The sequence below is a fragment of the Erpetoichthys calabaricus genome, chromosome 5, assembly GCF_900747795.2.
Source record: "Erpetoichthys calabaricus chromosome 5, fErpCal1.3, whole genome shotgun sequence".
Classification (NCBI taxonomy): Eukaryota; Metazoa; Chordata; class Cladistia; order Polypteriformes; family Polypteridae; genus Erpetoichthys; species Erpetoichthys calabaricus.
In genome coordinates, this window is record NC_041398.2 from 25766878 (window position 1) to 25793597 (window position 26720).

At 38.3% G+C, this 26720-nt stretch overlaps 1 protein-coding gene across 3 annotated transcripts; it reads right to left on the reverse strand.

The window, feature by feature from the left end:
• Positions 1-859: 859 nt before the first annotated feature.
• LOC127527731 (NACHT, LRR and PYD domains-containing protein 3-like) lies at positions 860-25655 on the reverse strand. Of its 3 annotated transcripts, none has more exons than XM_051927407.1 (7): positions 25516-25655; positions 17391-17954; positions 11398-11442; positions 5452-7114; positions 4540-4695; positions 3279-3446; positions 860-1227 (listed from the first exon to the last, which is right to left on the reverse strand). In XM_051927407.1, exons 2-7 carry the CDS (start codon positions 17659-17661, stop codon positions 1062-1064), a joined length of 2469 nt encoding a protein of 822 aa, XP_051783367.1. In that variant the 5' UTR covers positions 17662-17954; positions 25516-25655; the 3' UTR covers positions 860-1061. The 3 variants fall into 3 exon arrangements, with proteins under 3 accessions (XP_051783367.1, XP_051783368.1, XP_051783366.1); XM_051927408.1 differs by lacking the exon at positions 25516-25655 and adding an exon at positions 25027-25253 and having other exon boundaries at positions 17391-17710; XM_051927406.1 differs by lacking the exon at positions 25516-25655 and adding an exon at positions 25027-25253.
• Between the last annotated feature and the right edge of the window lie 1065 nt (positions 25656-26720).

A 26720-nucleotide genomic window follows, 5' to 3' on the forward strand; every position in this document is an offset into this window, starting at 1 on the left:
TGGGACGTGCTATTCTGGAGCCATAATCGATTTGCCTGTGCTGTGCGAGAAGCCCGTTTCAGTTTACGGCGGTCATTGTTTGTATTGAGTCTTGCCCGTTTTTGTATGTCGGTTAGTCGACCAACATGTATTGTTTTTTTTTCATGCGGGTTCATGTGTTTGGTCCCGTCACTCAAGCCGTATCGTTTTGTACCCGTGAGCGTGAATTCATGACTTGTTTGTTCTTCAGCGTTATAAATATGGATAAGTAATAAGGAGGATCGCACTCACTGTTAATATGGAGCCTTTTTTGTGGTTGAACGGTTAATAGTGCATCAGTGTAATGAGATCGACCTTTGCTGCATAATTTGAATGTGTTCAGATGACGTATATTTAATACGGACGGTTCGTTTAGTAATGGTGCTTTGTGTGTCATTTCTTATTTATGTTAGTGTGGCCGTGGGTCCGAATCCTGCTTTTTGTGTATGTTTTGTGTGCTATGTTCGTAGTCTGTCCTGTTTTGTGTCCAATGGGTTTGTGTGGCGCTAGCGTCTGACTTGTTTTTTTTTTTTTGTGCTAGGGGGCGTTGCCTCATTTGTGTGTCGTGGGTCTCAATTCTCTTCTTTGTGTGTGTTCCGTTTCGCGTCTGACTCCTTTTTTCTGTGTGCTATGGGCGCCTCATTTGTTATTTTACGTTGCTTTGCATCCGGTTTCCGTTGCTTGGAAGGGGGGTTTTGTGGGGGCGCTTGCGCAGTACGTCTTTTGCGGCTACGGCCCATGGCCCTGTCTGTTTACCATTCTCGGTTAGTAATATGGATGAGATGCTGTAATATAATTATCTTTAAAATGTAACATGCATGTATTTTTAAAATGTATTTCTTTTTTTGACAGAGCTTACCTAAATGAGAGATTTCTGAATACACATGATGGAAACTTACCTAAAAATCTGAATGTTCACTAGGATGCCAGTCAGTTAAATGAGCATTAGTTACCAAGTAATGGACTGTATTTCACCACTAGGAATACAAGCAACTGGTGTATTACAGTTCTCTTTTATTAAGGAGAGAGTAGAATTTTTACTATTACATGCAATACCTGGGTTTGTATATTCCAGTTTCATATTTTAGGATAATCCAGTTTTCATGATTTCTTGATAATTCCCATTTTGCACACTTAAATTTGTAATGTGAGGAAAGGTGATTGCAGATCCATTCTGCTGAATCTTCATTCGAGTGTTTGGTTTTTATGCTAAAGAAGAAGACCAAAAAAAAAAAAACACATTAAAAGTCACTCAAGTAAACTATACTAGACCAGCTGAAGACATTTAGGAAAAAAACTGAATAATTCCTCTAAATAGCACAAAATGCATATAATTTAAGACGATGCCATTGTTTAGCAAATATCGTAGTGTTTTTCAAATATACGGGTTACTTAAATGAACCTAGGAGGTACAAAAAAAATTGTCAATTTAGGTAGATTTCCAGACAAAATATGTGCACCCCAGAATACAATAAGAGAATAAGGTGTATAAGCTATATACTCTTTCATGCATCCTTTAGAGATTTACCTGTTGAGGGCCTAGTCTGTCAAATGCCAGCCACCACTTAGGTCAGTAGATGCAAGTACAGGATCTGGCACACAGTTAATCTGATTAACAAGCAGACTTGCATATATGTAGGAAGGTGCAGATCTAGACACTTCATTCCTTTTCTATATTTAAACAGCTTGTTATGTTACTTGACTATTGCAAAATGTGCCTTGTTTATTAATGCTTTTGTATCTGCTTAAGGATTATCTGAATATTTTGATAATTAGTTTCAGTAGAAAGTACAAAAAGCTCTGCAGCATTTTAAGTCTGAAGTTTCAGACTGTAATTGATAAGCAAATGCATCTACTACAAGGCACAATTTATGTTGGTACAAGAGCCCTTCTTATAATTCCTATTTATAAGATACACAAGCACACATCACTACATCTTTCAGCCTATAATGGCATAAGAGTAAGTTAATTGATGAGCACTGTGGCACGCGGCTGGGGGTGGCACCCAGCCGGGACACCCAGAAAGACAGGAGTAGGGCTCATGCCTCCTCCAGACCACGAGGGGGCGACCGCCCTGGTTCTTTTGGGGACCACGGGTGTAGAGCTTGGAAGCCCAACCCTGTAGGGGCCCGTGGTCTCAGCCAGGGGGCGCCCCCATGCCTGAAGGATCCGGAACCCCAACACTGCCGCCACACCAGGAAGTGCTGGGGGGGGGAAGAAGACTGGGAACACCCGGAGGGCTTCCAGGAATATAGCCGGCACTTCCGCCACACAGGGGAGTGTCTAGGGAGTGTCGGGGATCACCTGGAGCCCATCCGGGCACTTATAAAAGGGGCCGCCTCCCTGCAAAGGAGGACTGGAGTCGGGTGAGGAGTGGACACAGTTTGGAGGCAGGAGAGTGAAGGCGGCCTGATGAGCAGGCAGAGAGACTGAGAGAGGCCTGGACTTTGGAGGAGTTTGGTGCTTGTGGCACTGGGTTGTGCACATTTGGACTTGTAAATAGTAAATATGACAAATAAACGTGTGGTGAACTTTAAGAGGGTGTACGTCTGTCTGTGTCCGGGCTACTTGTCACAGCACTAAAATCTCTTTTAGAGGCAGGATGATCACAACTAAAGTGTTTTTATAAGATTAGAAAAAAAGCTGACCAGGGAGAATGACAGGGAATTCAAACAAAGAATGCACGGAGTTACTGTTGACACTTCAAGCTATACAAGAAAAGAGCCCAAAAGGGAACTGAACATTTAGCACTTCCAAGTTGTATCACATGGTTTTTCACATCTTAATTTGCATGTACTCTGGCAAGATTATACAGTATTGATATTCTGAATATTACAATATCAGATTAAATTAATTGCCTTATTCTCCACCTTCCATGTTGCTTTACTCTACTACCGGGGACTAAGTATATTAGGTAAGCCAGTGAGCAGTATGCTCCAAAAGAGTGATACAATAGCACAACAGACAATGAATTGTGGGTTATATACAACTAATATGATACCGCAATATAGAATCAGGTGCAGACTGTATACCCAGGCACTGTTAAAAGTCAGGGTAAACAGAATCTTTGTATTTTACAAAAGGGGGTTATGTTTTACACAAATGTGTCCCAAAAAGCCTTTCCATAATAAAACAATGTGATATATAATAACACAAGCAAACAAAATTTCATTCATTAAAACAGAAAGCTTGAAACAAACCTGCTGTGTCATCGTCTTCATTTAAGTAAAATTAAATAAATAAAATAAACACATAATTACCTCAGGTGCTTAGGTGTATAGTCTTCACATTTCAGGAATGTAGTAAAAGTATCCACTGCTTCTCTATCAAACTCACCAGAAACTTGGATGTAGGCAGGTTTATACTTTGGTATTATTTTTTTGAAAAGGTGGATTAGGCATGATGCAGACACATCACAGACTGAAATACTGCGGGGAAAAAATAAAATGCTGGGTAAAATAAAACAAACAAACAAAAAAAAATTACAATTGTTTAAATATCTAAAGTGTGTTCTTTTTAGGAACTTGTTGTTGTTGATGTTCTACTGGATAAGAGGATGCATAAAGATCAAAAAGATAAATTGAGCATTATAATTTTAATCTTTAACAATTTTCTTTTATCCATTATTATGACATTTTTGATTATTATTTGGCTAACGTCTTTGTCAAAGGTGATTTAAAACAATTAAAATACAATTGGTTAATTTCTTTTCTTTTTACAATTGCAGCACAAGCAGAAGAAGTGACTTGCTCATGGCCACACTCTGTCTTTGTAACAGGTGTCACAGGTGGCTGGGGGTGGTACCCAGCCAGGATTCTCCGGAGGACCGGAAGAGGGCTTACGCCTCCCCCAGTCACCCCAGTGCCTGAGGAGCCCTGGCCCTCAGCACTTCCGCCACATCCGGAAGTGCTGGGGGGGAAGATGACCAGGGACACCCGGAGTGCTTCCGGGTGTGCAGCCAGTAATTCCACCACACTGGGGAGTGCCGGTGGAAGATAATTGGGAGGCACCTGGAGCATATCCGGGTGTGTATAAAAGGGGCCGCCTCCCTCTATTCGATGGCTAGAGTCGGGAGTGAAGGAAGACAAGGTCTTGGAGGAGGAAAGGAGGTGGCCTGAAGAGTGAAAGAGACGTTGTGAGGCCTGGACTTTTGGGGGAGTTTGGGGGTTGTATGTGCACTTGTGTAAATATTAATTAGTGTAAATAAACGTGTGGTGGTGCTTTTAAACATGTCTACCTGTCTGTGTCCGGGTCACGTTCCACACAGGATTTAAACCTACTACCTCAAATTTGTCCAAAGAATAAAGACTTAACTGAAGTCTATAGTATAAAGTCTTAAATACTACACCACACAATACATAATGTGCTGAGCATTTAAATGGAAGTGTGCTTAATAAGAATACATTGAACTGAACTGATTCATAAGTAGTATATCAAATATAATAAGACATGAAATAAATATTAGGAGGAAAGTATATGGTGCTGCATTATTACTGATCTATTTTAAATACAAGTGCAAACCTGGTCTCGGCATCACTCTTGTTTGCTTGTAGAAGAAAATTATACATACGTTCCGTTTTTTGTACATAAACTTGCAGGTAATTATACATTTTTTGTGCAGAGATAATTCTGCAGAAATCTTCTACAGCATCTATTGTAATATTTGTTGCACTTATCCTATGAAGGAAAAAAACACCATTATCCACACAAACTTCACCTAAGAAGTACAAATAAATAAATATAAACTAAAAAAAAAATCCATTTTTTGAAAAGCTAAGGTTCACAAGAACACAATTATGATAAACATGCCTACATGATTAGATCCATTTCTGTATAAAGAGGTATGTTTTCAGATTTAGAAGGTGTCTATTTTTATAAGCGTAGATACCCATATCAAATAAAAAGGGTGTATAAAAATATGAGAAGCTTTATAATAAAGTAGTTTAACTTGCATATCTTGAAATGATGACTAGACTGGCACCTTTCAAAATGTCAAACTAAACTCAAGAAACTTATTTTTTAGCAATTTTACATTGATGTTTAATTAAAATTATTATCAAATTTGGTAAACTATTAAAAACTGAATGAATTTAAATTTTCTATCTAACTGAATAATGGTAGCTGAAAATCATAATTTTCAAAATAGGCAAAACACCATGTAAGCAAAAATGTCAAGATTTTTATTTTCTTATCTTCACAGAGTAAGTCAGGATTTCGTGTCATTTCTTTCTCCAATAAGGTTTAACCTGAAATTTTGTTTTAATAAATATGTTTCCTGATGTTTGTCTCGACAACCGACTTAAAAAAATAAACTAATTCAAACATTTTGCCAATGTAGTAAAATCTGAACTTTTTTCAACTTTGCTTTCTAACATTACAGTCTATATGGTGTACTACTGTATCCATAAGAGTTTTATACAGTATAAATTTTACCTTATGTCCTGGCTTTTAAAAATAACCTTCCGTAGTATTTTTATTTCTTTCTCTCCCAAGTTGCAAGAACAAAGATCAAGCTGCTCCAGTGAGTCAGTATGTTCAATACAGTATTTAATAACAGTGCAGTCAATTTTATTTAGAGTATATCTCCCAAAATTGAGCCGAGAAAGGACTGTCATTGCATATGCAGTAAATTGTGTATCCTGGATCTCATACAAGCAGTATAATAACTGCAAGAGAAAAGGGGGATTATCCCTGAAGGACATTACTGCTTTTGGAAACCAGTTGTGAAGATGAATCCTCAGGTTATTTGATGTTATTTGACAACCACCTTCAATCATTTCTTGTGACTTCACACTACTGAGACCAAATATGAAGCGTACCACATGGATGAGACTCTGATTCTGTGTGTCTAAGGAGTCATTTAAAAGTTGTTCTATCTCCTCGGATGATGAGTGAGACACACAATAGATTGCTGCAAAAAGTTCTTGGACTGTTAAATGTAAAAAATGGTATAACACATGTCTCCGAGCATCGGCCTTAAAAAACAGTTTGCTAAAAAATGTGGTTTCATTGTTATCTGTATTTATTGAAAACATGCTCAAGTCTTTTTCTGTGAACACTCTCTTTTCCTCTCGGATTCCAAAGAATGCCAATTTATTGACTTTCAGGAGAAATTCTGTTTTCTCAGATGGGCTACTCATACAATGATGTTTCAGCAAATGGTTTATAAAATGTAACATTACTTGAGAATCTGTCTTCATGTTTTTCATGATCTGTTCAGAGTTTTGTCCACCTGTTTTCATAATTGAACAGACAATCCAACAGAAAATGGGAACAAAACACATTGACAGCACTACTTTATTTTCTTCTATTATATTAAATGCACTGATGGCTTCTTTCTCATTTTGGAAACTTTTTATAAAATAGTCTTTAATTTCCTCTTCTAAAAACCCTACAACTTCTACACAACGCTCAATTTTCACTATTTTCTCAAGTACATGTAAAGCAGTAGGACGTGTTGTAATTAACAGTGACGCCTCACGCAGGATGTTTTTTTTCAACAATTTGATCACCTCACTTGTAGCCACATTAATGCCATCTTTGCTCTCACCATCTTCTGGAAAAAGTTTGAGTTCATCAAAGCCATCAAAAATGAACAAGACGCTTTTGGGGTCAGACTGTATCTCCTGCATAGCTGGCTTTAAAGTGTCAGAGCACTGCATAATCAAGTCCTCCAAGCTATTGTTTTCCCAAATTCTCAGTTCTCTGCAGCACAAGTGAAACACATAGCTAAAACGATCATGGAAGAGTTTACCCAAGGCCCAGTCGAGCATGATTTTGTGTACTGTGAAAGATTTTCCAATTCCTGATGGGCCTTGAATGACCACAGTCTTTGGCTCTTTTGGTTCATTTTCAATTGCAGAGAAGAGATGCTCAATATTAATACTAGAGTCTCTGTGCTTTTCCATCAAATGTGTGTGTGTTTTTCCTTTTGCTTCTAATTCCATCTTCTTCTCTTCTACTTGTTGATGCTTGTTCACAAGTATTAGCTTTGTATATTGAGCATTGAAATCCACTGTTTCCCCTGGTAGGCTGTTATATTCTCTTATTTTTGCAAGATTATCTTTTATTTCTTCCTTGTAATGTTTGCTGTAATCTGAAAGATACATGATTTAGAAGTTAGCATGTGCACTATGCTTCATGGTGAAATACTAATGAGCAATGAATAATTCAAACATCATAAAACCATGCCACAACTAATGTCATAGTGGTCCATAAGAACCAGCAATGTCAAATTATGCAAAACATAAGCAATGGAATGGCGTCCTGACCAGGTGTTGTTCCTACCTTACACACGATTGCTGGGATGCAATTCAGGAGTGTTGTGACTTTGCCGTGGATAAGCAGGTTAGGAAACTGGACAGATGGATGAATCATCAAGACATTACTGTGTCAGATTATTTTACAGTACATAGATCACAGAAATCTGAAAATACTGTATTACGTTCATGAAAAAATAAATAGTTGTCATAAACCCATATTAACTTATTCCTCTTGCAGGAAAGGTTCACTGACTTACACTTCTTGCCACTCCTGTCTGTGTAAAACTTTACACTTTTTCATCATTTCTCTCTTTTTTGGTGTGTTTTGTTTAATTGTTTCTTTTCAAAGCTACAGTATAATTTATTACTTTTTTAGTTTGAATTTTGATTTTGCTCAAATTGTAATTCATTGTTTGAACTTTTTAACTTTCACTTTTTTGTAAATCATTTTTATCATTTTATTTAAAGTGAAAGTGTCTCCCCATGGTTTAAAAAGATTGCATACTTTTTAAAATCTGAAACCTGTCAGTTAGGCTTTTAATAGAATTAAATACAGTTGCACATTTATTAGTCTGCATAGATCGATGATACTAAAATTAATAGCAAGGAACAAACTGAACAAAGACATTTACAGATTAACAGATAAAGGTATTAATAAGCCTCCAATTATATTCAGAATGATATGCAGATGTCATTCAGAAACAGAATACTGACTTTATTTCATATGCTGATGAGATCCAAATTTATCATTTATACCAAATACTGTAATATTAATTCAAATGCATTATTAATTAAGTGCTTTACTGATGTTCCTGTAGGGCAGAAGAGGGCAAACCATGGCCAGTAGGGAATGTCCAGCCTGTAGGCTACACATAAATAGCTAGGGTTTTCAGCACCTGGGGACAACTGAAGATTTTGTGCCTCCTCCTATTTGCCAAAATGCAATGGGGAACATTAATTCGGCGCCCCCTGGATGCTGCGCCCAGGGACAGATGTCCTCCCCTTGATACCCCCCTAGCTATGCCACTGCTTGTCAGATGCTCTTAATAAGATGAAACAGCTGGCTTGTAAAAGAATCATACATTTTTATACAGTGTCATCCAAAAAATAATTAAATCAGCCAAGGTTTAACCATATGAATAGGAAGAATCTACAGTGTTGCCACATGGAGGGTTAATTGTTTATATTTGTAGCTCCTTGCTTGCTTTTGTCCTGTATGGGTTTTTAAAGAATATGTGTTTGTGTTTTGTAACTTTATTAGCAGCCTTATGCTAAAATTACTTTTTTTCCATCATCAACTAACACCCAATATCTCATAATAACAAAGTGTAAAGAGGATTTTAGAATTTCTTACAAATTTAATAAAAATAAGAAACTGAAATATCACATTGACACATGTATTGAGACCCTGTGCTATGACACTTGAAATCAGGCTCATGTGTATCCAATTCTTTTGAATTATTGAGATGTTTCTACACCTTGTTTGGAGACCATCAATGAGTAGTGAGAAAAGCGCTATATAAATGCAAAGAATTATTATTATTATTAAATTCAAATGAATGGACATGAGTAGGAAAGGCACACACCTGCCTATAGAAAGTCCTACAGCTGAGTAAAAAACAATCCATTGGATTAAAGGAATTACTTGCAGAGTTTGAGACAGGATTGTGTCAAGCCATAAATTTGGGAAGGCTACAAAACATTTCTTACAGTATTAGCGATTCTCAAGAAATGCTGCTGAAGGTTCCTTTATTTCAACAGCAATACATCTGCATAATGTCTCACTGTGACATCCAAGTCAGAACTTTTCTTTCTTCTAAGTATGTTCAGACCAAAGTGTGTGTATTTATTTATTTACTTATCTACAAATAAAGTTCTATCTATCTATCTATCTAAGAGCATTGTAGCTTCCATAATTCTTAAATGGAAAAAATCTAGAACAAACACGTGCAGATGTAGCAATGGTAGCATGAATGAGATATGTACAGAACTAAACAGAGGTCCCCTGTTTTGACTTCTAAAAGACATCTGTCCGGCTTCGAAGGGGGCTGTTTTGTTTAAGTTCAAGGTTTCACATAATTCAGTGTTTCACTTTCCATCTATTCACTTCTCCTCTTCATTGCATATAAAATTTTCAGACAATACACTCATTGAGTGTATATTGGTAACACACTTTTTATGGAACTACAAGTAAAAAAAATTGCTATGTAGTATTTTTCTAAGACATTTATTTATTACAGTGAGAAGACTGTTGGTGGAAGGGGTCAGGTAAACAAATGATCCAGCTGACAATTGAAAAATCAGACTAAGAACCGAAATGGACAGAAATGAGCTGGAAGTATTCAGATAATACAAGATTGAAATTTGCAAGTCACAATGTGCCCATTAAGTTTAAAAATCTGAAAATGAAACAATGAGCCAAATGTGAAGATTAGAATGTTAGTTAAAACTACAAAAAGCAGTTCCTCCTTTAAATGCAGCTCAAAAACTGAACTTTCAAACTATTACTCTTTGATAACTATTTAATCATAATAATGTATTTAAATAATTTTAAGTATGAAGCTCATGACAAATGGAAATGAAAACAGAATTAAAAGGAAATATTACTTATGCAAAGAAATGTGTATTTGAATCATATATGTTAAGCATTATTAGATGTAAAAAAAACTACTTAAGGCAAAAGTAGTGTTATACCATCTCAGCATGGAAAGTCCTGAGTGAGTCAAAAGTTAAGATTAGGAGGTTCTGAGCACATTGGAACAGGAATTCTAGGTAAAAATATAATGAGATTTGAAGAAATCTGACTGCTACACGTAAGCAACTAAATATATGTGTAAGTTATATAATTATAGAAAGACATGAGTCATTCCACTGCATCTTTAATCTTGACTAATTCAGGATTTTTTTAAATGTCCAATAGGGGAATATATTTGGCTAACAGTTTAGTTGAAGGGTGTCTACATAGAGATTCATAACACACAAACAGTTCACTGGATGATATATTTATTATTTAAGAGGCAATATTCCATCCATCCATCCATTGTCTCCCGCTTATCCGAGGAGGCAATATTTGATTTTTTAATTACATTATTCACAAGATGATGTTTTCTAAAGTAGATGTCACTGCAATATGTGTGGATTATGATGTGGCGATGATACATATGTTTGTTAAATTACGGTGAAATAAATAAAATTGTGTTATTAAAAAAACTTGCAAATACTGCTGTTAACTGTTCACTCCCATCAAGTACTGGTTCTTAAATATAAATCCATGCTTATGCATACTGTATGTTATGAAGTCATTATGTAGACACCCTTCAAATAAAGTGTTACTGAAATTTGCCACATTATATTAATGTACTACATGTTCTGTAAAAAAAAGCCAGCACTTTAAATACATCAGTGCTCGCTAATTAAATCAAGATAAAATCAACATTGAATCGAACTGGGACATTTTGAATGGAAACTGAATCAAATCAGAACATCAGTGCTAACACCAGGCCTAGTGGTTAAAAGAAACCTAAAGTTATCTGGAGAGAAAAACACTCCTAACTCATTGAAAAGCCTTGATGTGTTTTTTTTTCCTTCATTATGCAAGAATATCACTCCAGTTTGTACTTGCAGATAATCATCACATCAAATAATACACAGCAAAATAAAACCAAATTCCTAAGCAAGCGCAAACCGGTTTTTTTTAGTAAGGTGGAGTAGGCAAAGGTGCTTCCATTAGCTGGGGTGTGTTGGGTGGCACTGCATTCCAGTTCACTTCCATCTGTGAGGAGTGGAGCACAATGCTATATGTACTGTGGGGGAAAAGAGCATTGAGCTGTTCTTTCGCATTCAGACTATAAAGCAATTAAGCTAATTTCTTTCTATTGCTATTATTTTTGCTATTATATTCTATTTTTCTATTCTAAATAGGCCAAACCCATTTGTTTTAAATAAAACAAACTTTTTTATATTTTCGTTTGTTAATTTTTAGTAATATTTGGATGGAACCTTGTTGAATGCCTTTCTATATTCCCTTCTACTGTTCTGCTGGGAAAAACAATGACTACCAATAACCCTGAACTCAATAACTGAGTTAGGAAACATTTTAATTTTCTGAAATACATACCAGTCTTTTTTCTTTTTGAATACACAGAGCTTTCTTCTTTATTATCTGAAAAAAAAGGTTAAATGTGACAGCAAAAAAGTAATTTGTCTGTTAACAGAATTTACAAAATGTTATATTTAGATTATTTAAAAATTATACTGTATATCTGTGTTAGAGAAACTATTATTTTAAGGTTTAGATTAATGTTTCATGCCTGAACAGAAAAATGTCATTCTCAGTGATAATATAAGACAGAGTATCAGACAAAAGAAAGAAAAACAAAACAGTAAGCCAAATCCTTTTTAATTGCAATAAGCATTAACATTTATTTAACTGTTATTTATTATTCAACGGTTTATTCTAAATTATAGGATACTATTGCTGGAGCAGAATTTATAGTGTTAAGGTCCAACATAGCTGTTTCACAGATATTTTAATCACTCTTTCCTATTTAAATCATTTATTTCAGTTTATCTTTATTTTAAGCATATTTCCAAAAATATATAACACTCCATAAAACAGAAACATGGAAATGAATGCAAGTAGTACTTTGCTATTCTGTTTTTGTAGAACAGTCTGTTTTACTTGATCATCAACCTTCATTCCAAGAAAAATGTAAAACATGACTCACTTATTTAAATTTTCACCGCCATGATTCATCTCACTCTTGCCTGTCACTTGATTGACAATACATCTGACCCTCAAACTTTACCTTGTGGGTAGTAAGCCTATATCATGGCTCCATACAGCTTTTTAGGCTGAGCCCTGACTAGCTTACATCGGCCTGGCCACAGAGCACTCACCAGAGAACACCACTCCCAAGCCTGGCACCAGGTATGGAGTGTATTCATGTATACATAATGGCTCAAATGGTATATTACAACAATAACTACCTGTAATCCTAGTAATCTTTTATGAAATCCTTCTAAATGAGGTTTGGGGTCTATTCTGCTCCACTTTTAGAAAGTTTTTAATTAAAATACATAAACAAACCCAAAAGCATGAATGTTTGATAACACTGAAGTGGCATTGTATTGATGATGCTGGTGATGGTGTGAGTGTACCCCACAATTGACTTTCATTAAATGCTGCCGACACTCTTAACTTTAAAAAAGTGGGTTAAGAAAACAGATTTACCAAAACTCTAAAATGGAACAATACCTAGAACAATGGAGATAATATAAGTAGCAGCACATTTCAGTCTGAACAGGCAGCATGTGTGTTGTAGTTTCTAAAGTACTGAATTTAGCTACAATTGGTAAAAAAAATTATGTTATTATTAAAGTGAAGTATAGAGAAGGCCAGAAGGAGTTGCATTGTGTCTTTGTGGACCTGGAGAAAGCATATGACAGGGTGCCTCGAGAGGAGCTGTGGTATTGTATGAGGAAGTCGTGAGTGGCAGAGAAGTATGTAAGAGTTGTACAGAATATGTATGAGGGAAGTGTGACAGTGGTGAGGTCTGCGGTAGGAGTGACGGATGCATTCAACATGGAAGTGGGATTACATCAGGGATCGGCTCTGAGTCCTTTCTTATTTGCAATGGTGATGAACAGCTTGACAACGAGATTAGACAGGAGTCCCCGTGGACTATGATGTTTGCTGATGACATTGTGATCTGTAGTGAGAGTAGGGAGCAGGTTGAGGAGACCCTGGAGAGGTGGAGATATGCTCTGGAGAGGAGAGGAATGAAGGTCAGTAGCAACAAGACAGAATACATGTGTGTAAATGAGAGGGAGGTGGAATGGTGAGGATGCAGGGAGTAGAGTTGGCGAAGGTGGATGAGTTTAAATACTTGGGATCAACAGTACTGAGTAACGGGGAATGTGGAAGAAGGTGAAAAAGAGAGTGCAGGCAGGGTGGAGTGGGTGGAGAAAAGTGTCAGGAGTGATTTGTGACAGACGGGTATCAGCAAGAGTGAAAGGGAAGGTCTACAGGATGGTAGTGAGACCAGCTATGTTATATGGGTTGGAGATGGTAGCACTGACCAGAAAGCAGGAGACAGAGCTGGAAGTGGCAGAGTTAAAGATGCTAAGATTTGCATTGGGTGTGACAAGGATGGATAGGATTAGAAACGAGTTAATTAGAGGGTCAGCTCAAGTTGGATGGTTAGGAGACAAAGTCAGAGAAGTGAGATTGCTTTGGTTTGGTCATGTGCAGAGGAGAGATGCTTAGTATATTGGGGGAAGGATATTAAGGATAGAGCTGCCAGGTAAGAGGAAAAGAGGAAGGCCTAAGAGAAGGTTTATGGATGTGGTGAGAGAGGACATGCAGGAGATGGGTGTAACAGACCAAGATTCAAAGGACAGAAAGATATGGAAGAAGATGATCCGCTGTGGCAACCCCTAACAGGAGCAGCCCGAAAAAAGAAGAATATAATAAGTATTTATAATATGCAACTTCTGGCATAAACTACAAAGGTAATAGTTATCTGACTACAAGGTAGAAAAATGATATGTACAGTACATTGTTTCATTGTTTCAACTTATTTTTGCCAAAAAGAAATCTTTTCTCAGCTATCAGAAGGATCAGCAAGTTATAATTGCTTGCTCCACCTTTTTGCTTCAAAGCTATGGCTGATTCTGAATCACACCCTCTACAAATGTTTCAAACTGGTGCTCTTATAATAAAAACAGTTTGATGTAAACTTAGGCAATGAAAGAATAATTCCAGAAATTACTAGTGGGTATAACCGCAAACAATGTTGGCAAGAGCAGTTACTTGAGCAATGATCATGGGAGTTTAAGGGAGATTCTGGTGGCAAGTATCACTGAATTTCTATAAAATGTACTAGGGGGCTCCGCCCCCTGCTCGCTTCGCTCGCCAACCCCTGGTGTTGGGAATGACAAAGAGCGTGATGTATGAATGAGATATAGAATAGTGTGAAGGTGTAGATGATGCAAATAGAAAGCAAACAATAAAGTGTGTGGCACAGTGTAAAGGTTTATTGGAAAATTTCTTTGTACACGCCGTTTAAGTGTAAAAGGTAATTCCAGGTCAGAACTTGTAATGTCAATGAAGATGGTTATTGTTGTGATCAGAGTCAAGTTTGTCAGAGCTTAGAGAGTTGTGTCTCTCCAGGAAGTAATGGAATGACTTGGGTATTTATGTTTTTCACATTAATATTTTTTGGACATAATATAGTGCGTTGTGTTAAAAGGGGTATTTGGTCTAATGAGATTGCTGTTCCAAATCTGTCTGTAACTAAGTCGTCGCAGATAAAGGCTTGAGGAATTGTAATAATATGTGGGTGAAGTCCATCTGTATTGGTGAGTGTACCATCTCCCAGTTGTAATAAGCAATTGTTATGAGCTGGTTCTGGACATCGTATCTTTTTTACTAACTGTATCTTTTGAAAGCAATGCCAATTGTCTGCGTATTTTAAGGTGCACTGAACAATAGCTGAGCACATGGCATGTGGAAGAATAGCTAAGCACTGTCTAAAATCTCCTCCTAATAAAAGTACCTTTCCTCCAAAGCGAATATTATTATTCATAAACGTTTGTAGAAGTTTATAAATGGTGTTGAGTAAGTGACTGGATGCCATTGTACATTCATCAATAATTAACATTTTTGCAAGACGGATGTCACGTGCAGTGCCACCGTTAATGTTCATTTTGGATACCGATTTGTAGGATCTAATGCAGTTGATAAAGATTTCACTTTCAGGTACATCGTTAGTTAGACTGCCTCCTTTACATTCATATCCTGAATATCTACAGAAGCTTCTAATTTGACCCTTTTGACAACAACGTGTAAATGTATTACTTGTATTGCCAGTTGTTACTTCAGGGAAGTGAACTGAATGACAATGATTGCAAATGACATTCATTAATCCGAATGAATTTTCCTGGTGTATGTTTTGCTTGTGCCGTTTGAGAGGCGCGTTGTTGCATGTGTAGTATTTGGGACGTGTTGTTTTGGAGCTGTAATCGATTTGCCTATGCTGTGTGAGAAGCCCGTTGTAGCCTTCCTTGCCGTTAACGTATGTCTGAGACGGGAGGTGTTTCGTTTTGAATCCGTGCCTGTTGCGATGCAGCACTTTGATTGATAGTTTGCGTCATGTGGATCTAGGATGTAGATTTGTGCATATTTGCGTTGTTGATTTGTTTCAGGGTGCACTGTTCCAATCCGATGCAGTATTTGTGCACATATGCGAAAGCAGTATGGGCCATTGCCTTTTGGTGGCCTGATATTTACTCCGGTAGATGCAAAAACAAATGAACTATTGTAGGATCTAATGCAGTTCATAAAGTTTTTACTTTTAGGTACATCGTTAGTTAGAAGCTTTAGTTGAGCTTTGCGTTTTTGGAGCCGAGACATTTTTTCTTCTAGAAATATGGATAAGTAATAAGGAGTATTGCACTCACTGTTAATATGGAGCCTTTTCTGCGGTTGAACGGTTAATAGTGTCTTATTGTAATGAGATCCACCTATGCTGCATAGTGTGAATTGTGTTTGGTCCCGTTATCCGAGCGGTATCGTTTTGTACCTGTGATCGTGAATTCATGACTTGTTTGTTCTTGAGCGTGAGAAATATGGATAAGTACTAAGAAGGATCGCACTCACTGTTAATATGGAGCCTTTTCTGCGGTTGAACGGTTAATAGTGCCTCATTGTAATGAGATCTACCTATGCTGCATATTGTGAACGTGTTGAGATGACGTATGTTTAATACGGATGGTTCATTTAGAAATGGGGCTTTGTGTGTCATTTGTTATTTATGTTACTGTGGTCGTGGGTCTGAATCGTCGTTTTTGTGTACGTTTCGTGTGCTATGTCCGTAGTCTGTCCCGTTTCGTGTCCAATGGGCTTTGTGTGGTGCTCGCGGCTTCTTTTTTTTGTGTGCTTGTGGCTTGTTGAATCCTCCTCTTTGTGTGCGTCCCGTTTCGTGTGCAATGGGATTAAATCCTCCTCTTTGTGTGTGTCCCGTCCGTTGCTTGTGTGTGTGTGTGGGGGGGGGGGGGGGGGGGTTTGTGGGCTCTTTTTTTTGTGTGCCAGGGGCTTGTTGAATCGTCCTCTTTGTGTGTGTCCTGTCCGTTGCTTGTGTGTGTGTGTGGGGGGGGGGGGGGGTGTTTTGCTCGTGCGGCGCTGTGTGCGTCGCCTGCGTTTGACTCCTTTTTTCTGTGGTCTTCCTCTCGCGGCGCCTCATTTCTTGGGGCGCCTGTGCAGTACGTCTTTTTGCAGCTACGGCCCATGGCCGGATGTCCCTGCGTCCATCCGGTTTAGCATTCTCAGTTAGTAATATGGATACTGTTTCCCTGTAGCTCTGATCAAGCACTACTCCACATTGCTCTTATAAAGCTTGCTAGAACTACACAAAAGGTCAACACTCCTCCTTCATGCATTCAGTGCTCTATGTTTTTATCTTACCCCAGTCATGGTCTGTGTGAAGTCAGCACAATCTACCTACTGTATGTCTGCATGTTTTTTCTACAGGTACTCTGATTTTTCTCCTATATCTCTATAGATGGCAGATTAGGTTAATTGGCCAAATTGGGAGTATTTCCCTTTGTTTTGGTAAGATGGTTTGATGACTATAATATTATACCATGTTAAATTGATCTATTATTAATAAAAAAATATTTTGGTCAATGTTTTTCGAAACAAAATCCTTACCAAACTCTTAGGAAAAGTGGGTAGTTATTCACACAACTGTGCTGAAATTTGTGAACATTCACACTCTCTTTTCGAGTACTAAACTAATAGTAAACTGCACAGTTTACTATTTACTTACTGAATTAAACAGGTAAAAAAGAATGTGGAATTTCCAAAACATCTGAGAACCTGCTACATCAACACTGTGTTAACATTTGCATTATCAGAAATCACAGCTTCCAAAAGTTTCTAGTAGTCAGCCACAAGTTCCAGAAAGGCAAAATAAAAAGCTTCTCTCCTTCAAGAAAATGCTAATTATCAGTGATATAAGTTCTATTCAGGAAATAATGTCAAACATTTTCAAATTCATTTATGTTGGGCAAAAAAACAAAGAAGGAAATAGTTTGCTTTTCACTTACCTTTAAATTTTACAGCCAAGTCCTTTCTTCCAATTTCATTTAAAACATCTAAAGCAATATCTTCAGCTTTTACTCCATAGTGACCAACCATAAGCTGAGCAATTTCTACAGCAGGACGAGCAGATTTTTCAGCTCGTTCCAATTCACTTGATGGAATATGCTTACATTTGTGCTTTCTTTCAAATGATCCCAACTTATTCCAAAACTGTTTTAATGGATAGTTTCCCAGTTTCTTTAAGATTTTTTCAAGTCTCTTCTTCAGAAAATCCATTGCTACAAATAATTACATCAAACAAGTAGGCACTTTTGTAGATTGTTTCCTGTGAAATTAGTGGAAGTGAGGGTGGAAGAAGAAAGAGGGAGAGCTATTCTGTTTCTTTCTTTCTTATTCATTGATTATTCTGAGATATCACTGGTTTGGATCTTGAAACATTCTTCTTTTTATGTGCCTTCTTTGATCCAGGTTTTACGCAAATGAAAGAAGTAACAGAAATAACTGATGGGCCACATGAACAGCGCCACTAACCAATAGGGTGGACAGATGACTGAAGAAAAGTAAATATCCTGAACAGGAAAAAATAGACATGATCGTGGTTAGCATGTACAGTAAGATGTGAAATGACAAGTATAAAGTTCAGCAAAGCTCAAAGAAGATGTAACATTTAATGGTTAGCTAGTACTATAAAGCTCCAGTGAGGGTGCCAAGTGCTGTGGGCATAGGTGTTCCTTTGCTAGAAGCCAAAAGCGAGAAAGAAAGAGAGAGCAAATTAGTGGCGGAAGTGTTGCCCTCTGCAGGGAGTAGAGTAGTGAAGTCATGAAGGGAATGACTAGCAAATTCTTTTATTCCATTTCTCCTCACCAGAAAAACTTTTACTGCATTTATGGAAAGGTCAAGTACATGGCATTTAAGTGGACTCTGTTAAATACCTCAGCAGTTGAAGTAGCAGCAAGGAGCTTTTCCATTATAACTAGGGGGCTCCTCCCCCTGCTCGCTTCGCTCGCCAACCCCTGGTCGTGGGTAACGCGAAATACATTTGAAAGAGATTATTGTCCTTCTTGGTAATTGTTACATATGTATCATGTTCACTGTCACGATATCTGTAGGTCTATATAATATATGTAAATGACAATAGCAGTTTAATTGTTATGTTATGTAAGTATAGATGTGCAGATCTATGTATGAGATATATTGGAGTGTAAAGGTGTAGATGACGTACATAGGAAGTAAAGATATACACAACATATGTAGATGGCGTGTTGTCCTTGAATGAGTGTTTCTTGGTATGGAGTTTTTATAATCTTAATGTTAACGTCACATGAATGCCGAACTCTTGAGAAGGCTACATAAAGTTGTCTATGTTTAAATACAGGCTCAGAGAGGTAAAGGGCGACTTTGTCCATGGTCTGTCCTTGGGATGTGTTGATTGTTATGTAATGTGCATCACATATGCTGTGTAGTTTGGACGTTTGGTTAATGCAGTCTATACAGTTTTTACTTTCGGGTACATTGTTAGTTAGAAGCTTCCGTAAATATTCAGAATATTCATCTAAAGGAGGCAGTGTAACCTGACCCTTTTGACAACAACGTGTAAACTCATTAGTTGTATTGCCAGTTGTTTCTTCAGGGAACTTAAGTGAATGACAATGACCGCAAATGACATTCATTAATCCCAATGAATTTTCATTAATAGTGGACTCATTATAGAATGCGTTGTCAGCTAATTGGTGGAATTGTTGTATCTCCGTCAGTCGAGCACTGTCGGTTTGAACCCGTGCCTGCTTTGCTTCCCAGGCGGGCTCGTGTTTGTATCTCTGTCAGGTGCGCAATGTCGTTTTCAACCCGTGCCTGCTTTGCTTCAGCGGTTTGAGACGCGCGTTGTAGGCGTCCACGTTCATTGTATCCGTCCATGCAGGCTTGTTTCTGTAGCTCCGTTAGTGGAGCTGTTTAGTTTTGGAGCCGAGACAGTTATGCTTCCGCGGTTTCAGAAGCGCGTTGTAGGCGCCTACATTTATTGTTTTTATCCATGCAGGCTCGTTTCTGTAACGTTTATTGTTTTTATCCACGCGGGCTCGTTTTTTTAGCTCAGTTAGTGGAGCTGTATAGTTTTGGAGCCGTGATCCTGAGTCCATTAGTTCTCCATTGTGTACCGTTAGTAATATGAATAATTGCACTTACTGTTAATACGGAGCGTTTTCTGTGGTTGTACTGTTAACAATGTATCACTGTAATGTGTCCGAACTATTATGCTGTGTGCTGTGTAGGCGCCTGCGCACTATGTCTCCTGCGTCCATGGGCATGGGCATGTACCTGCGTCCATATCCGGTTTACAATTCTCGGTTAGTAATATGGATAAAAGTTTCCAAAATTGATTAAGAGGTTTTAGCAGGCCAAAATGCCAGTACTTGTAGTAGTGAATGAAGTAAAGTTCTCTGTATGAGTGGAGTTTGGTGAGACTTTTGAGGATCACTTAAGAAAGAAGCTCTGGCAAGCTATTTGATGACTTAGGAAAGGTCAGAAGAATATGACCCATGGTGCACTCAACAAAGGTGGAAAAATACTGACCTCAAATAGGGATATTGTCAAGAGGCGGAAAGAGAACTTTGAGGATCCCCTAAACCCTTATTAAAGTTGTTCTCAGTTAATTAAGTATGATGAACAATTAATATACTTTAATATATTACTATATTTCTCAGTGATTATTTTATATTCAATATTTTTTCCCTACTCTCTGGATGAAAATGTTATTTTAGATCAGATACATTCAGCTAGTCATTCACATGCATTACTTAATGTCTTACCTATCTATTATTTATTCACTGAAATGAAATCTGCTAGATTAAAGACAAAATACAACAAGCAAAACCCCTAATTTCCACCTAGTGAATGGAGTGGTTTTTGAAGGAAGTGGAGGGTATTTTTACAAGGAAATATATTCAAATAATACAAAGGCATTGTTGATTTAAGAAAGGTATAATGACACGTACACTCCTTGGATTACTGTAAATTCAGTATTCCTCACTAATTTTCTAACAATGTAAAGAATAAACTGTAATAAGTCATTTTGAGAGGCAGTTTATATGGACAGAACTAGAAATGTAAAAGTGGAGTTCCTTCAGGGAAATAAAATCTATTGCTAGCTGACAGGATTTATGTCACAGTGACCAAGCTATGTCTCTTTTCCAGAGAACAGGCCCAAAGGGTACATCATTCAGTTGTAATATCACCTGAGAGGGATCTAGTGCCATTACTGTACTCCATCAAAACTAAGGACATCAGCATGCACTGTAGCTCTGTATCATGTAGAGAGAAGGAACAAGTGGGTAGTTGCCTAGGCAGGATCATCTTTGAATATTTATTTCAAACGGTATCAGTAGTATACAAACCTTGCTTTCCTTGCTTAACAATGTATTTATATTAACAATAACTTAATCTAACATAAAATATTGCCTCTATTACTTATAACTCACACATTAGTGTATGTAGTATTTTGAATGATGCTTTGAGTTTTACTGAATGTCATTCTGTGCTTGAAGTAAATATATTTGGGCAATGATAAACAATGTACCTTGTTAAAGCTAGGGAGGCTATTGTTTACTATTCCATAAAGAAATAATGTAAGATCTATGCTAATTATTGCAATTAATTCCATACAATAGTCAGTCAGTCAGTCATTGTCCAACCCGCTATATCCTAACACAGGGTCACGAAGGTCTGCTGGAGCCAATCCCAGCCAACAAGGCAGGAACAAACCCCAGGCAGGGCACATCCATACAATATGTATTTAAATAATATGTGTGTGATAGACATATTAATTTATATTATACTATGATGTGGAATGTAACTGTAATGTGTGCACATAAGCCACACATATTCATTTTTACTTCTATGTAACTGAAAGTTTGATGATTGGGTCAAACATTTGCTATTGACTTACGTTCAGATTCTGATTCTACAATATTCAAAACATCAAGAAAAGCTGATTTTAGCATGGTATCCGTATGTGTGTCTATGGAAAATCAAAACTGATTTTCATATCTTAAAAATATTACCATAAAATGATGCATTTTTCTGAGTTGTGTAGAACTCCAGGATGACTACATCCAAGAAAATACAAAAATTTAGAATGGGCAGTTTCCGAGATATTTACCCGAATGCTAAAATCAACTGTGATAACTTTCAAAAATATATAATTTTTTTTTTTAAATATGCATTGTGTTTGTCCTGTTACAGGCTCCTATTGATTTTTGTCCCTGTACTTATCCCCACATCCTTCAAAAAACAGTTTAACCAATGTCCAACAATAACCGCCATAGATATTTTTTAATTTAACTGGGATTGTTGCAGTCTGCTCCATTTAACCAAGGGACAAGGCCTATTAATTTCCAAACTTTTGTAATACAAGATTAATTTAAATATACTTGTACACACATACACACACAAGTGCATGTGCGCACACTCAAGGAAATTTACAAGTGAAGATCTCTGTCAGCTTGTTTGTCCTACCAGAGCACATGCTGCATGATAAAGAGAAAGGAATGACCACAAAAACACGCACATCTAGATTTGTGAAGGTTGAAGTGGACCCATTCATTAAACGGCTTGCTTAATTTATTTGACCAATGTATTTATTTTCAAATTAAATATTATTTAAGATGTTCACCTGATTCAATTACCTTTTCATTCCACCCTACATTTATTTGTATACATTATAAATAGTTTATAAGATAATGTGCTTCATTGTATATTACTGTACAGAACAATCAGCTGTATCATATTGCAAATTCTTAGATTTAGTGATACCGCAGAATATCACTCAAGTGAAATTTACATGAAAGTACTGTATGGCCCTTTCCATAACAATTTTTGTTTGTTTGTTTGCATTACTGAGAGATCTTAAAATATATTGCATATACAAAACTATATTTCATTGTATTTCAGGTTCATAATAATTTTTTTCCCATGCTTTAAGTAAATTGCAGAAAAGAATGCTGATCTGTGATGCCTGATGATCAGTTCTAGTGTTTTCCTGACTGTCTGGCACTTTATTGCAAACAAAAAAAAAATATTTGATGTGCTATGGCATGAACTCATCAAGCCGGAGAATCAAGACGTTCAACATGCCTACCAAGATGGGCTGTCTTAAATCGGGACCTGAGTGCAGCTCTGCAGCGGGCAATGCCTCAGCACCACACCAGTTCCAGTCCCCAACAAGCCTGACCACATTGGCTCTCCAACGGTTTTGACTTCTCCGGGGATGAGGCTCCCAAGGACTTTCTCCCATCCCCTTTACAATGCAAGCAGCCTTCCAATAGGAAGCTGCAGCAGAGCTACTCCCTCGGAGAGCAGAAAGGAGTTCTGTCTGTCGTCTGAGAGATGCAGGACCGCTTGCAGGGCCGGATGTAGTTTAACGTCATACCCAGAATGAGGTGTTTCATCTCACAGGGCACCCTGGATATCATTGAGAGAAGTTGCAGCACATGACTTGATGGCAACTCCAGTCTGTTCCGCAAACTGAGCAGGATGACTGCGAGGGCACTGAGGACAGATAAGGAGGCATTTGCTAGTGGAATCTTTGAGCAAGTGACACACCATCTATGGTCTAGTGACACACGTTCTGCTTACAGAGGAATCAAAGTATTATGCACATTTGAATCTGTTCCTTGGAGAGTCGCAGTCAGGGCGGCTGATGGAACGGTCCTTATGGATGACACCGCAGTTGTCACCCGCTGGCCAGGCTACTTTGAGCAGTTGTTTAAAGCTGATCCTCCAGCTAGGATGTTGGATATCTCTGGTTCCACGGTTCTTGGGGCTGATCCTCCAATTAGCTGTGAACCACCCAATTTCACCGAGATTGCACAGGTGGTGAGCTAGCTGAGGGTAAAGAAGGCTGCAGGGATCTGTGGTATCTGGGGTGAACTTCTGCAGGCTGGTCTTTGCTTCCATTTGGGAGACAGACATCATCCCAACAGACTAGAAAGTGGGATTTGTCATCCCTCTCTGGAAAGGGAAAGGTGATTGTCTGGACTGTGGAAACTACTGGAGGATAACACTACTCTCTGTACTGGGTAAGGAACTTGCTAGGGTCAATGTCAATAGGATCCTTGATCACTTGCTCACCTACCAGTGACCAAGCAGTTTGGTTTTGCAGCTACGAAGTCTACCATCAACCGCATCCTGGCACTGAGGGTCCTCATGGAGCACAAATTTGAATATCGTCAGAGTTTCTTTGCAGCCTTTGTCAATGTTCTTAAAGCTTTTCACTCAGTGATCCAGGCCTGTAATGACCTATAGGGCACAGCCATCAGCAGTGTGTCTGTCTGCGGAGAGAATGTCAACCTTGTCGAGAGATTTACTCACCTTGGCAGGAACATTCATGTCTCTGGTGACATCTTCCTATTAAGTCAGCAGACAGATTATGAGAGCATGGATGGGGTCATGAGATCGATCGCTGGAAAGGGGTGTGTGGAATCTTTGCAAAGGGACAAAGGTCCAAGTCTTTAGAGTTCTGGTGCTTCCTGTTTTGCTATATGGTTGCAACACATGGACTCTATCCAGTGACCTGAGACGAAGACTGGAATCCTTGGGTACAGCTGGTTTGACTTTGTGTCGAATGAGTGGTTGCTCATGGAGTCCCAAATGAGGCGCATTACCTGCATTGTGAGGGAGCGTCAGTTACGGTACTACGGCTATGTGACGCAATTCCCTCAAGGTGATCCTGCTCACAGGATCCTCATTGTTGAGTACCCAAGCATCTGGACCAGGCCAAGAGGATGCCCATGTAACACCTGGCTGCAGCTGATAGATGGTCATTTCTGGGGAATGGGACTGGACAGCGTGTCTACCTGGGGGGTTGCCAGCCAGGTTCCTGAGCTGTTCTGTTGTGTTGTGGGAGCTGCAACTCACTGTACTAGTGCATGCTTTCCATCTTGACCTGAACTCATATGACATGACATAAACTCCTGCTGTTATCATCCATTTAGCTCTTCATGTAACTAGATGGAAATTCTTTTATTTTCCATTTCATCTTGTTAGTATTATATAAGATTACAGATGTTTTATTAGGAAAATGAAGTATATGCGCAGCAGAGGGGACTGTAGTGTCTTTTCTGATAAACATGGTTGTGAATATTTCAGTGCACCTGAAGTTACATCCAAACTCCCAGTGAAATTAAAAACACACATAAAAGTGGGAACTAGCTTGTGTCCAGGATTAAAATGTAACAAATCCTGTCCTGTTATATGAGACTCTGCCCACCAAAAGGTCTGTGCATATCAGCTTATCAGTGGGAGGATTTGTCAGAAAGATTTGAACACAAAAGTTAAGTGTGCAAGTTAAACTGCTGTGTAAGTTCATTATTAAAGTTGTGTGTGTCTGTCCTTACAGTAGATCGCTGAAAATCATAATTCCAAAGTAGAAGTTCACAATGCCAGCAGTACCTGATTGATAAGGAGGTCGAGAAAGTTGATCAGCAGAACAAAAAAAATCTATACGTGAGAGTGAGATTTCCTGCTCACAGTGAATGCCAACGGACAGAAAATGAAAGCTACGAGATAAACTGAAGTAAGGCTAGTACTGTAGTTGCCGTTCTTCCAGTTTTTAAAAATCTTAACCTAATTAGACATGCCGACACTCACCTGCGCTCACCTTTCCATGCTTTCGTGTCGTGGATTAACTGGATCTCCCAAAGAAGGCAATCGTTCAGGATTCCACACAAGAAAGCCTTAAAACACCGGTGAAGTCTTCACCTCAGGCAAAGACGTCACTTATCACGAACATTTTTTACACCCAGTCCTACGTAAGCACGAAAAGCTTGTAGCATTTAACTACTGCAGTCTGCACTTGAGCCGAGCTACATGTTCCTGTTAAAGCGCTGCAAAACAACGGGAGCAGGAAACAACGTGTGCGCCAACCAATCAAAAGATGGGCGGTAACCATCCGACTCGCTGGCATGCATTTGTGTACATGAACAGCAAATATAAAATACAGTAGTACTAAAAAAAAGAAAACGTGACTGTGCAACACGGTCAGTATGGTGAGAATCACAAGCTCGTTTCACTCTTCTTCTCGCTTTATTTAATTTTGTATGTACTTTGTAAACAAATTTAAAAACCAGTTCGACTCACCTCTGTAGCTGGAGCTGTTATGAAGATGACAGCGCCTGGTGGTAGTGATGGGCCGCTCGATACTCAGGTTTCGACACTGTGTCGAGCTTTCGAAGCACTGGCGATCGAAGCACCGCTTCGATGCTTGCTTCAAATGCGCCCGTTACGTGATTTTGAGTCACGCTTGCGTAATGACGTCATTGATATCTGCGCAGTCAGCAGTCGATTTGGTCATTCACTAGCCTGTTAAAGCGCTTTGGCTCAAAGCGTAAAAGCAGTTGTTCTTGCTACAGCGATAAGGTTCGCTAACCCGAGATAAAATCCTAATTTAGGCTCGCATATGTTGAAATAAGAATTTTGTATAAAACAGTTAAGTAGTACTTGTCTGAAAGTTAACAAATATATTTTGGAGACATTATGAACGATTTACATGGGGCACCTTTTTCCTTGGTGTGGAGTCGTGTCCACCTAGAATCTGTAACAAATTAATGAGCATATTTTGCGTAAGGTAGCACGTATTATAACAATCCAGAATCTACTCTACGCCATGTCGATCATATCAGAGAGGCTAAGAAACGCTTCACTAAAGCCGACGTGGTCATTACACCAGTATATGCGCAAGACACTCTCATTAAACGTTTTTACTATTCAGTGATTCCCAGATCTGTAGCTGATTTGTATTACTGATTTCCAAAAAGCAATGTGAGTAAAAGCATGTGCTGCATAACTAATCACAACTGTCTTCTGCAATTTTAGGAAAGCTTCGGGAGTTCTGCGTTAATGAGACAAAAACGTTGTAAAGAAACTTTGCGAATTCATCCAGAGGTGAACATAAAGATCACTCAAGTACTGACAAGAAGGAGCAGCTGGATAAGCACATCTGGAGCCAAACTTTCAAAAAAGCACCTGACTTTGTCAGCAACATCCTTTCCTTCTGAATGCATCTTATCAAAGGCTGCGCCGGGGGGTAAATAAGTAATCTTCCGAACTGCAGCTCAACGGAGTAAATCATTGATGTAAATAAAATTATTGAAAGACTAAGCTTTTGTCGTTTCTGTATTCTTAAGCCATCTTCCAGTCCCACAATCCCCCGCAGTCACTGTCACATTTAACGTTCCCTGCTCCTCACCTGTCGTGTCACCCAAAGTATCAGCACTCAGTGTCATTCAAGGCTTTACTGTCCTTCCTTTCATAGACATAAAATAAGACACACATTCCCTCTACAT

Coding starts and splice junctions, on each gene's coding strand:
- LOC127527731 (XM_051927407.1), bottom strand. CDS start 17,661: ATGGATTTTCTGAAGAAGAGACTTGAAAAAATCTTAAAGAAACTGGGA. Junction 7,115..11,397: donor TTCAAAAAGAAAAAAGACTG/GTATGTATTTCA, acceptor TGTATCTTTCAG/ATTACAGCAAACATTACAAG. Junction 3,447..4,539: donor AAGAGTGATGCCGAGACCAG/GTTTGCACTTGT, acceptor TTTTCCCCGCAG/TATTTCAGTCTGTGATGTGT.